The 13,343-nt window shown below is 49.2% G+C and overlaps 1 protein-coding gene across 2 annotated transcripts in view; it reads right to left on the reverse strand.

The window, feature by feature from the left end:
- SNX13 (sorting nexin 13) overlaps nucleotides 1–13,322 on the reverse strand; it is a 181,057-nt gene extending 167,735 nt beyond the window's left edge. For both annotated transcript variants that reach the window (XM_075315375.1, XM_075315374.1), the window contains exon 1: nucleotides 13,183–13,322. In XM_075315375.1, coding sequence (XP_075171490.1) covers nucleotides 13,183–13,194 — 12 coding nt within the window. In that variant the 5' untranslated portion in view covers nucleotides 13,195–13,322. The remainder of the gene's footprint in view (nucleotides 1–13,182) is intronic.
- Nucleotides 13,323–13,343: the final 21 nt, after the last annotated feature.

The raw sequence follows: 13,343 nt of genomic DNA on the forward strand, positions 1-13,343 counted from the left end.
GGTGAGCTCACCAGCAACCAGTGACCAGCCCCCAGTCTCCTAGTTACAGCACACATCAGGTTAATTAACCCGATGTGTGCTGCAGCTAAATGTGCACAGAGCAGGGAGCAGCGCACACTGAGCGCTGGCTCCTTGCTCTCCTAGTTACAGCACACATCGGGTTAATTGCCTGATGTGTGCTGCAGCTACATGTGCACAGAGCAGGAGCCGGCAGCACAGGCAGTGAGAGCGGAGGAGGCTGGTATCAAAGGTAAATATCGGGTAACCAAGGACAGGGCTTCTTGGTTACCCGATGTTTACATAAGGCTAGTTTCACACTACGTCTTTTTAACATCCGCTGAAAACGTTTTTTTAGCGGAAGTACGGATCCTGCTTTTACAGCAAATAACGTATGCAAACGCATATGTTATTTTGCAGGATCCTGCACTGGATGTTAGGGGCGGGCAAAGGAGTCATGTGATCGGGATTGAGGGGAGCTAGACTGGGAGGAGGCTTCTGACAGCTGCATACGCTGGTAACCAAGGTAAACATCGGCCTTGGATACCCGATATTTACCTTGGTTACGAGTGTCTACAGCTGCTAGGAGCCGGGCTGCGTGCACATAGCAGAGCCGGGCTGCGTGCACGTTTGCAGAGAGAGAGAGAGAGAGAGACCCTGTCCCTGTACCGGGCATGCTCAGTACAGAATCAGGATCCTGTTATAACGCAACTGAACGACTTTTGGTAGGCAGGATCCAGCACTCATTGACATGCATTGCAGCTCGCGGCGCAATGTCAAGGATCCTGTGACATACGTTAATTTGACAAAGCCAAAAAACGCTACATGTTGCGTTTTTGAAACATGTTAAATTAACGCAAAATGACGGATCCTGCGTCTAACGGACGCAAACGAATGCAAACGGAAGTGGACGTGAGTCCATTGAAAATGCATTAAACACAAAACGGATTTGCACAGGATCCGTACTTCCGTTAAAAAAACGTTTTCAACGGATGTTAAAAAGACGTAGTGTGAAACCAGCCTTAGTTACCAGCCTCAGCAGAAGCTGGCTCCTGCTCACTGCACATTAGTTGTTGCTGTCTCGCTGTCACACACAGCGATCTGTGCTTCACAGCGGGACAGCAACAACTAAAAAATGGCCCAGGACATTCAGCAACAACCAACGACCTCACAGCAGGGGCCAGGTTGTTGCTGGATGTCACACACAGCAACATCGCTAGCAACGTCACAAAAGTTGTTCGTTACCAGCGATGTTGCTAGCGATGTTGCTTAGTGTGACGGGGCCTTAACTTCACAGACACCTCATACTGAACAACAGAAGGCGTTATCACTCTGCCTGCTAGATAAGACATCAGGAACAGCACATTGCGGGTTAGGGTACCGTCACACATTCGCTGGTGGGATCGCTGGAGCGTCGCTACATGGTCGCTTGTGAGCTGTCAATCAGGCAGATCTCACCAGCGACCAGCCCCCAGCCAGCAGCGACGCGTGGAAGAGATGCTGTGCTTGGTAACTAAGGTAAATATTGGGTAACCAATCACTTGGTTACCCGATATTTACCTTGGTTACCAGCACTCACTGCTTAGTGCTGGCTCCCTGCACTCCTAGCCAGAGTACACATCGGGTTAATAAGCAAACCGCTGTGCTTATTTACCCGTGTACGCCGGCTACTTGTGCAGGGAGCAGGGACTGGCAGTCCGAGAGCGGCGGACGCTAGTAAACAAGGTAAATAACGTGTAACCAAACAAAGGGCTTTGCTTGGTTACCCAATATTTACCTTGGTTACAGCTTACCGCAGGCTGCCAGAAGCCGGCTCCCTGCACATTCAGATCGTTGCTCTCTCGCTGTCAAACACAGCGATGTGTGCTTCACAGCGGGAGAGCAACGTCAAAAAAATGAACCAGCACTGTGTGTAACGAGCAGCGATCTCACAGCAGGGGCCAGATCGCTGCTCAGTGTCACACACAACGAGATCGCTAATGAGGTCACTGCTGCGTCACAAAAACCGTGACTCAGCAGCGATCTCACTATGTGAGAAGTACCCCTTAGACTCTACTCGTATCATCCCGTGGATGGTCATATGAAGCATATTTGGCACATATGGATTTAGGGAGGTGGTGCGACCAGACGCAACGCAGAAGACAGATAACAGTGGGTAAGTGGGAATAAATGAGACACTGGAGCCATCTAGGCAGCACTTAAAAGTGGGAAAACAAGGTATAAAAACAACATTCTCCTCAACTCCGGCAGCAGCACCATTCCAGTGACTATGGGGTTACAGATCCCGGCGGGTGATGTGACTTTTTGGTACCACATACCTGCTGCAGCCAATCACCAACCGCTAACATTCTGTAGCCTTTACTAGTGTGGACATCTGGTCCGACAGAATATTGATGAACTGCAGCCAAACAGCAGCCAGAGAGAGACAGGCTGCAGGGGTCACACAAGACAAAAATGTTATTCCCCAGGAACACAAGTGCCCGTGTCACCGCTGCCGGAGAGGAGTATACACTGTTTTTATGAGGCCCCGAGTTGATTGAGGAGGCGCTGTCCAGTAGTGGACATTCCTTTTAGGCCCTATGCGCACACTGCGTTTTTTTACCGTCGTTTTGCTGCATGTTTTGCTGCAAAAAATGCTCATAACCTTTCTGCAGTCCTTCCCCAGCAAAACCTGTGGTAAAAAAAAAAAAATTCTGTGCGCAAACTGCATTTTTTTGTCCCTGCGGATTTTGCTGTGGAATTTCCGCTGTGGAATAAATGTGCATGTCACTTCTTTTCCGCAGGTCCCTGCGTTTTGGAGGGCTGGCAGATCAATCACCCGCTGACTCTGGGTCGGCGGAGGATTGATCTCCAGTATCTGGGCAGATGCTGCTCCCCATGTAAAGTTTATGGGGAACACAATATGGCACAAAGGGGTAGGAGCAAGCGCTTCATACTCACGCCTTCCCTGCTCACCGGTAGCTGTGATTGGTTGCAGTCAGACCCGCCCCCATGCTGAGTGACAGCTGTCTGACTACAACCATTCACAGATGCCGGTGGGCGAGTCTATAGTGTACAGTAAAATAAATAATTTTTAAAAAACCGCGTGCGGTCCCCCCAAATTTTGATAACCAGCCAGGATAAAGCCTCACAGCTGGGGGCTGGTATTCTCAGGCTGGGGAGCCCCCTAGACTGACTATCAGCCCGCAGCTGCCCAGAATTGCTGCATCCATTAGATGCGACAGTCCCGTGACTGTTCCCGGCTCTTCCTGTTGCCCTGCTGCGGTGGTAATCGGGGTAATAAGGATTTAATGGCAGCAGCCAATAGCATCAAAGTAAGTCCTAGTTTAGTGATGGCAGGCATCTATGAGACACCCCCTCATCATTAAACTGTAAGTGAGAGTAAAACACAAAACACCCCAAAAATCCTTTATTTGAAATAAAAAAGACAAAAAAGCCCCCTTTTTCACCACTTTATTAACCCCACCAATAACAGCCCTCCAGGTCCCATGTAATCCACACGAGGTCCCACGACGCATCCAGCTCTGCTACACCTGACACTCACAGCGAGCGGCCATAGACCATGACTGCTCACTGTGACGGTTACCCGTAAGTGAAGTGAGCCGCGCGGGATCAACGGTGACTTCACTCATGTGCATTCTAGTGATATGTGGAGGACTTTAGCTGTCACTGTACATCAGCTGACTGAAGTCATCGCTGATCTTATACTCACCTTCTCCAGCGAGGCTGCCTCCGGCGGACGCTGGTCTCCTGCTTCCAGGCCGGCTCATGCATATGCAGTTATGTACTGCACAGCCGACCCGCAAGTAGCAGAGCGCCGGAGACTTCAGCACCACGGAGAGAAGGTGCGAGGCCAGGCGAGTATCTCCCTGTGCTATCAAAATAACTCAAGGACATACTGCAGAAATACCGCGGCAAACCGCATGCGGTTTTCAGGTGCGGTTTGCTGCGGGGTTTTTTTACCGCGGGTGTGGTAATCTTTCAGAGGGTGTGGAATTTTCTCAAGAAAATTCCATTTTCTAGTGTGCACAGGGCCTAAACAGTTATTCCCAAGATAGCAAATTATCCGCTAGACATAGAATAAGGGAAAAGGTCCAACTGCTGGGACCCATAAAGATCTCAAGACAAAGCCCGGACTCCGAACCCATGCTCTATAGATACCAGTCTTGAAGGAAGCGGAGGTGTGCAAGCTTAAATACCACTCCATTTATTGTTTTTGGAGCTTCCAGTATAATCCAGGAGCTGAGCTCAGTCTCCTCCGGCAGTCCCATAGACAGCGAATGAAGAGGAGGTCGGGGCAGCGTACCCTTCAAGACATATCTCAGTAAAATACAATTTCTACAATTGGTGGGGTGGGGGGGGCGTCACATGTGATGTACTTTACACGACTGTCCTTCCTATTCATCTGGGGTTTGCAGAAATCCCCGCAGGAACATCCCTATAAAACTAATTATTAATCGTACTTTTCGCAGTAAATCTGTGTCTATAGCAATATTCATCATCCAGACTATTGCCAGCCACAAAAGGGAACAATCACATCCAGTGACTGTACATTCTTATTGAAAAGGTGAAGAAAACAGACAACATACGACAACGTTAAAGCACTTTTCATTTTACGATGATTGCAGACATTTTCCGATTCCATCTAAACACAGTTTACTATAGGAGAAAACTTACAGATCCTTAGATCAGGGGACAAGGAGACCCCCGGAGTGCTGCCGAAAGGTGATGTCACGTGATGAGTGAGCGTTTTACTCTTATCTGGCGATGGGCAGCCTGTTTACACTGCAGGGACCTTGAAGGGGCTGCCCAGTGAAAACAAGTTATGACCTTGCTGCAGGATGGATGACTTGCTGGCTGGTTAAATCCCAATGTTGGTACCCCACCGATCACTAGATGGGGGAGTTGTTATCCCCATTACAATAAATCCACAGGATAGGAAAGAACCTGTTGATCGCGGGGGTCTTAACTTCACTAATCAGAATAGCAGGGGGGCTTTTATCCTCATTAGAATGGGGGGACAGTGTACGTGTGACCTGCGCTCCATTCATTCCCTATGGGGCTGCTGAACGCTTCACTCGGCTTTTTCCCACAGAGATACATGGAGCAGTGGTCAGGCGTACCACCTGCAATGCAATTTTGTAATGGGGATACCAACTCCCCCATCTAGTGATCGGGGGGGTACCAATATTGGGATCCCACTAGCCAGCAAGTAATAGTCTATCCTGCAGCAAGGTCATAACTTGTTTTCAATGGACAGCCCCTTCAAGGTCCCTGCAGTGTAAACAGGCTGCCCATCACCAGAGAAGAGTAAAACGCTCACTCATCATGTGACATCACCTTTCGGCAGCACATCATCCTGTGTAAACAGGCATCAGGAAACTGCTGATTGGTACTTATCTACTGTTCGGCAGCCATTTAATGCTGCACGTTGGGTAAATAAAATACCTATAATGTGCACATACGTATTGCATTAAAGATTATGTGAAACAAGCTGTCTTAGGAACGATAATCTCCCACTGTCCATGCAGCTTATGCAGAGGTCTGCCTGCTCAGCCGTCAGTGCCCCGTCCTCCGGATCAGCGGGGGGCCGTGTAGTGGAAGCGTCAGCGATCAGCATCAGAGATCAGCACATGATAACCTATTCTGCTCATACATGACAACTTGCAACAATCACTATAAATGAGAACTTCGATAACTTTCCAATAAACTTTATGTTTAAAGGGAGTCTGCAACCAGGTTTTTGCTACCTCATCTGACAGCAGAATAATGTATAGAGACCCTGATTCCAGTGATGTGCCACTTACTGAGCTGTTTGCTGTCATCTTGATAAAATCAATGGTTTCTTTGCTGCAGATCTAGCAGTTATACAGAGCTGATGAATATGCTGGACTACCTGGCAACAGGACAAGTAGTCCTCTAATGATTATCACCTGCTGATTAAACTGTGTATTTAACAAACCTACACTAAGCAGCCCAGTAAGTGACACACCGCTGAAATCAGGATCTGTGCCCCTACGTTATGCTGCTTGCAGATTAGGTGAAAAACCTGGTGACAGATTCCCTTATACATAAAGGCCCCTGTTCACATCACATTAAAAAGCTCTATGCTGAAGGTATATGTCGGAAAGATCGCCCGATCTTTATAAGGTTGTGACTTATTTCAAAGTGGGAGATACAATGGGCAGAATTTATCTGTACCATCGTTATTCACAACAGCCTTGATGAGACGTGCTGGAGTCAGCCGCCTCTTCATGAATCCGGAGCATCAGGTGTAGTGTGCACCCCGGTGTCCACCTCACCAAAAATCCTACGCCAGGCCCCGCAGCAGTAAGATTCATGGAGTAGCAAATACTGCTGCTGCTTGTCATAAATTTGACAAGCAGTGCTTGCCACACCGCCATTTGGGTAAAGATGTAAGTATTATACACTCATCCTTTTACTCTCCGCCATAGCACTGCTCCTGATGAGGCTAGCTTTTCTTCTGGGCACCTCAGTGGCAGACGTCTTGTTCTGTATACTCTACCTGATGTCTGCGGACTACTACTGGACTTCGTGTTGGCACAAAACCGCTGTGGACAGTGACTGGCTGAAGCGGCACAAGGGGGTATTTAACAGGCTGTAAACATAGGACGCGCAGGAGCATCGGGTGTGGGATGTGGTCTTGGAATGGCACAGAGTAAAAAAAAAAAAAGTGAGAATATATTATTACATGCTTGCATTATTTATGTTGTTTTACTTCTATTCCTGCCCATGTGCAGCTATTCCTCATCTTGGACAAGTTATTTAACCAAAAAGGACTAAACATTAAAAAACAACATGGAAACAAAAACAGTAAACATTGTAAAAGAAAACAATACATTGTAGCAAAGTACCATAGAGACAGGCGGCTGTGGGATTTACACATTGCCTGCACTGGACACAATTGTATCAGGAGTCGTGGAATCAGTTTTCAGCCCCGGGGTTAGACAATAATGTCATCATTCACCGATAGTGACCCAGCATCCTGCAAATGGCAGGACAAGCAATTATACTGGAAAGTTGTGGGACTTTTCATCTACTGAGGTCTGGAGGCAGCACGACACGCGGTCACAGCACAACTAGCGAAACTGAGCGTGGTCACAGTCCCACAACATCAGTCAGCAGAAACGTGAAGCTGCACAGGAGATCTCTCTTACATAGGACTGACTCCTCCAAAGGGCCACTATCATTTCTATAAACTCTGCACACATCATGGAGATCTGTGTAAACCCCCGAGACCTCACCAATCGCTATAATGCACAGGCAGCACGTGACTCCGGCCAGCTGAAGGGGGGACACGGATCGGCTGAACACTCCTGGCTCTTTATTGTTGGAATCAGCCGGGGTCCCCATGTCTGAACCTACACATAATAATAATAATAACAACATTATTATTATTTTACTCACTTATATATCGCCATTAGTGTTGAGTGAGTAGTTAACTGTCCTCTCTCGCTGTGCTGTTAGTGAGTAGTTGACTATTCGCTCTCGCTGTGCTGTTAGTGAGTAGTTGACTATTCGCTCTCGCTGTGCTGTTAGTGAGTAGTTGACTATTCGCTCTCGCTGTGCTGTTAGTGAGTAGTTGACTATTCGCTCTCGCTGTGCTGTTAGTGAGTAGTTGACTATTCGCTCTCGCTGTGCTGTTAGTGAGTAGTTGACTATTCGCTCTCGCTGTGCTGTTAGTGAGTAGTTGACTATTCGCTCTCGCTGTGCTGTTAGTGAGTAGTTGACTATTCGCTCTCGCTGTGCTGTTAGTGAGTAGTTGACTATTCGCTCTCGCTGTGCTGTTAGTGAGTAGTTGACTATTCGCTCTCGCTGTGCTGTTAGTGAGTAGTTGACTATTCGCTCTCGCTGTGCTGTTAGTGAGTAGTTGACTATTCGCTCTCGCTGTGCTGTTAGTGAGTAGTTGACTATTCGCTCTCGCTGTGCTGTTAGTGAGTACTGACCGCTACTCGCATATTTATTATGAGTAGTGGGTGCAATGTAAGTCAATGGGAAATACCTGCTAAGTAGCGAGTAACCCGAAAGCCGTACATTTTGTGCGAGTAGTGAATAGTATGGCTTACAGGTTACTCGCTACTGGGCGAGTATTTCCCATTGACTTACATTGCGCCCACTACTCGGAATGAATATGCGAGTAGGGGACAGTACTCACTAACGGCACAGCGAGTACGAATAGTTAACTACTCGTTCAACACTAATCGCCAGTAATTCCACAGCGATTTCCAGATCCACTGATTTACAGCGGTCAGTCCCCAGACCAATGAAACTGGGACTACACACAGGCTTTAGCCATTTACCACCCTAAAGGCTGCTTTACACTCTGCGACATCGCTAGCGATCACACCCACCCCCCGTCATTTGTGCGTCACGGGCAAATCGCTGCCCGTGGCGAACAATATTGCCGGTACATGTCACACATACTTACCTTCCTAACGACGTTGCTGTGGCCACCGAACAAACTCTTTTTTTAAGGGGGCGGTTCGTTAGAAGACACAGCGACGTCACACAGCGGGCCACCAATAGAAGTGGAGGGGCGGACACCAGCCGCATGAACTTCACTCTCACCTCGTTGCTAGAGGACGCAGGTATGGTGTTGTTCGTCGTTCCTGGGGTGTCACATGTAGCGATGTGTGCTGCCTCAGGAACGACGAACAACCTGCGTCCTGAACAAGCAACGAGATTTTGAAAATGAACGACGTGTCAACAATCAGCGATTTGGTGAGTATTTCTGATAGCGGTCGCTCGTAGGTGTCACACGCAACGACGTCGCTAACGAGGCCGGATGTGCGTCACGAATTCCGTGACCACAGCGATATCTCATTAGCGATGTTGCTGCGTGTAACGGAGCCTTAAGAGTGGGAGTTATCTATAGTGCACGTGCAGTAATTGTGCACAGCAACAACCGGTTTGGAAACTGCTCTGCTTTATATTTTCCCCAATTTATTCTAATGATCTGTTGTACATATAATAACTGTGTGAAGTGGCAGCTCAGCGGCCCTGCCTATAGGAGCCGGGAGTACAGGAATTCACAGTCTATTTCCAGACCCGTCCTCTTTATGACCAGCGGTGATTCAGGAGATAGAAACTTGTCTCCCTCCCGGCTGCTCCCACCTCTCTGTGCAGAATACGGCTGTGTACAAGGCTTGTGAATGGAGAGGCTAGATTTATAGATAGATCCAGACATAATGGGACAGTGACAGGATTTAGCATTTTAGCTATTTACCAAAACATACTCAAGATTCAGCTACATAATCAATATGGGCTTATAGTGCATACTCAGCATTAATGTGAGGGTATCCACTTCCTATTTGGCGTAAGGGTTTAGAAATTACAGCTATTTAATATATAGCTGTCTCTCTCAAGAGACTAAAAGAAATTGGACAATTATGTTAAAAACTCTTAATGGAAAGCAAAGTAAAATTCCCTTATTACTCTATCATCAATTAAGCAGGTAAAAGGTCTGGAGCTGATTCCAGGTGTGACATTTGCATTTGAAATCTGTTGCTGTGAACCCAAAATATGCGTCAAAGGAGCTTTCAATGGAAAAGAAACAGATCATCATTAGGCTGAAAAAAAGAAGAAATCCATCAGAGAGATTGCAGAAATGTTAGGAATAGCCGAATGAACAGTTTGGTACAATCTGCAAAATGTCCCTAACTTGTCTCCCCGCTCTGCGTCAGTAATAGGGATGCATTAAGCGTGCATGCTCCCGAAGTGACGTCAGCAGCCCAGAGCATGCACACATCGCATAATTAATCTGGGGATGTACACCCAGATTCAGTGCACATGCTCGGTCAGAAGACTAACTGCGCAATCGTGGGATTACAGGGGAGATTGCAGAGACGTCGGGGCAGTAATGGCAATCATTTCTAATGCGTGGGGCGTGATTTAATAAAAAAAAAAATAGCATGACTGATGTTGATTGACAATGACTGAAGACATCAATAGCACAACCCGAATGACTGAAAGCTAAGGAATGAGATACACTCAGCTAGCCATATAGAGTCTTATTTTAACATAACTACATGATTGTAGAGGGTTTTTTTTAACCTCGTTATAAGCTTCCAGTATGTGCACAAGAACAATGCCTATATTATTCAGTGACAGAAAAGTGTGCCCCAGCTAAAAAGATTGTGACTCGAGTTGGGTGAATGCTATAAGGGTATGTCCACTCAGGACACGGACCAGGGAACATTGTCCTTGGAGCAGGGGCTTACATAGAAATCATGAGACCACATAAAGGTCTAAATCATGGCATCAAAGGGGTTAAAGTGACCCTGTCAGGTGCAATATGCAGCCAGATCCACGAACAGTTCTGGGTGCATATTGCCAATCCCTGCCTAACCGTCCCTGTATATACTAGCATAGATAAACAGATCTATAGAAAGGATTTCGTTTATAGATCTTTTATCTTATGCTAATGAGCGAGGGGACTAGTCCCAAGGGCGTTTCTCCCCTTAGCTAGCTGGCCCACATAGCATGACAACACGTCCCTGTGGACATACTAACATGTTAATGAATACACAGCGCCGCACTGTTCATGGCGACTGGCGGCGGATGGATGCGCACTGGGCACGATCCGGAGTAGTCAGCACTTCCAGTCATGCGCACTGTACCTCACTGAAGCCGGGAAGCTTACACCAGGATCGGAAGCCTAGAATACTTTGGATCACATGCACTGCACATCCATCCTCCGGCGGCCGCCATGAACAGTGAGGTATGTGCGGCGTCGCTGCGCATTCATTAGCATGTTAGTATGCTCACAGGGACGTGCTACAATGCTATGTAGGCCAACTAGCTAAGGGAAGAAACACCCTTTGGACTAGTCCCCGTGCTCATTAGCATAAGATAAAAGATATTTAGAAATCCTTTTTCTGAAGATCTCTTTATCTATGCTAGTGCATACAGGGACAGTTAGGCAGGGATCAGCAATATACACCCAGAACTGCTCGTGGTTCTAGGTGCATATTGCACCTGAGAGGTTCCCTTTAAACTGGTGAGATAGCGCATGGGTGTGAGCTGTAAAAAACAGCTGGCACCAGCCAGGTATGGCGCAGGCTCGGTGTATGATCCCACCACATACAATCTCCAAACTTCATCCGCACATATACATCAGGCGAGCAGATACGGTCCGGCACTGGGCTCCGCCTGCTCACAAGCCCCATAGCAGTCGTATGGTCTGCCTGTAATGGCGGTACGACAAGGCCAAAGAAATGGCCACAAATGGCAAAATCTGCAACAATTCCACAACAAAATACAAATGAATATGCAGATTTTACCCAATGCACTGCTCTGTGGGTGGGTAGGAGGGACGCACGGCCTGGAGTGGTGCCGAGTCATTGGATCCATTCTCTTCCCAAAGCACAAACATTTGGAAGTGTGAAATGACCGCAGCATAAAGAGGTGCAGAGCTATGAAAGCTCCATATCCAGCCAACATGGCCGAGTCCAGGTATAACACCAATGTATATATATATTTACAACAAGGAGCGGCTGCACATCACCTCTTTATTCACATTTTACATTTACGACTTCAAAATCGCAACTAAATAAAGCACAAGTTTCCCTCCGCTGTGCTCCGAAATGAGGCGACCTGTAACCCTTTATCGAGGAGGGAAGCGGCAGCCAGCGCCAGGCTGTAAGGATTGCCCGAGAGGACGGCGACTACATCAGCTCTAGTTTCACCAGTCTCTAGTGCTGTCTGGCGATATTGATCACAGTAACAGCAACAAACAGAAACACACAAGTCCCCCGGGACCCCCGGAGCTTATTACACGGCAGCGGTGCTCAATCACACAGATCCCCCACACATCACAGAACATCACTGTCTCTTCAGTGGCTGACCTCAGAGGGAGCAGCGTGTGAGCGTCCGCAGGGGACAGGTGTAGACGGGCGCAGGGTACAGCTCCATCATCCACCTGTGTGTGAGGCCGAGCGCATACCTCACCAATGAATCGCTCCACGGCCCGGACACATCTCAGCTTGTCATACAATCACACACATTCCAGAGGAGCGCAAGTCATGTGCGGCTGTCACCCCGAAAAGAACACACCGACACCGAGGCGCAGCCAGCGACTGGCCCCCACAGCCATGCTCCAAGGGTGAGAAGACCAGCTACACTGTCATCCAATGATTAGCACAATACGCAATGCCCCCCGCTGTCTCCCAACACTGCACCCTGCTGTCCTTATCCCCCATCACTACGCCCCACTGTCCCTGTTCACGTAACTACAGCCCACTGTCCCTGTCCCCCATCACTACACCCCCACTGTCCCCCATCACTACACCCCCAGTGTCCCCCATCACTACACCCCCACTGTCCCCCATCACTACACCCCCACTGTCCCCCATCACTACACCCCCAGTGTCCCCCATCACTACACCCCCACTGTCCCCCATCACTACACCCCCACTGTCCCCCATCACTACACCCCCACTGTCCCCCATCACTACACCCCCACTGTCCCCCATCACTACACCCCCACTGTCCCCCATCACTACACCCCCACTGTCCCCCATCACTACACCCCCACTGTCCCCCATCACTACACCCCCACTGTCCCCCATCACTACACCCCCACTGTCCCCCATCACTACACCCCCACTGTCCCTGTCCCCCATCACTACACCCCCAGTCCCCCATCACTACACCCCCACTGTCCCTGTCCCCCATCACTACACCCCCACTGTCCCCCATCACTACACCCCCACTGTCCCTGTCCCCCATCACTACACCCCCACTGTCCCTGTCCCCCATCACTACACCCCCACTGTCTCCCCCATCACTACACCCCCACTGTCCCTGTCCCCCATCACTACACCCCCACTGTCCCTGTCCCCCATCACTACACCCCCACTGTCCCTGTCCCCCATCACTACACCCCCACTGTCTCCCCCATCACTACACCCCCACTGTCCCTGTCCCCCATCACTACACCCCCACTGTCCCCCCATCACTACACCCCCACTGTCCCTGTCCCCCATCACTACACCCCCACTGTCCCCCATCACTACACCCCAGGACACACTGTGCGGTACCGCCGCTGTGCTGCTCGCGGAACTATGTGCGCCCCTCACTGCAGTCCCCTCAGCGCCCGGAGGACCAGAGTTGCGCCCCCTCCCGGGCTGCTGACCACAATACCTCCACAGGTGCACGTCTTACCTTTGGGGTCATGGTTGGCGCCGGCCGAGCCGCCCCTCTATTCCCGCAGCATTATACACAAGTGCAGAGCAGCCCAGAGCCCGCCCGGCCCCGTATATCCCCGTCCTCCGGTAGCTGCACAGACTGACCCACCCCTACCCTCCGGCCGCCTCCGGAAGAGC

The sequence above is a fragment of the Anomaloglossus baeobatrachus genome, chromosome 6, assembly GCF_048569485.1.
Source record: "Anomaloglossus baeobatrachus isolate aAnoBae1 chromosome 6, aAnoBae1.hap1, whole genome shotgun sequence".
NCBI classification, from domain to species: Eukaryota; Metazoa; Chordata; class Amphibia; order Anura; family Aromobatidae; genus Anomaloglossus; species Anomaloglossus baeobatrachus.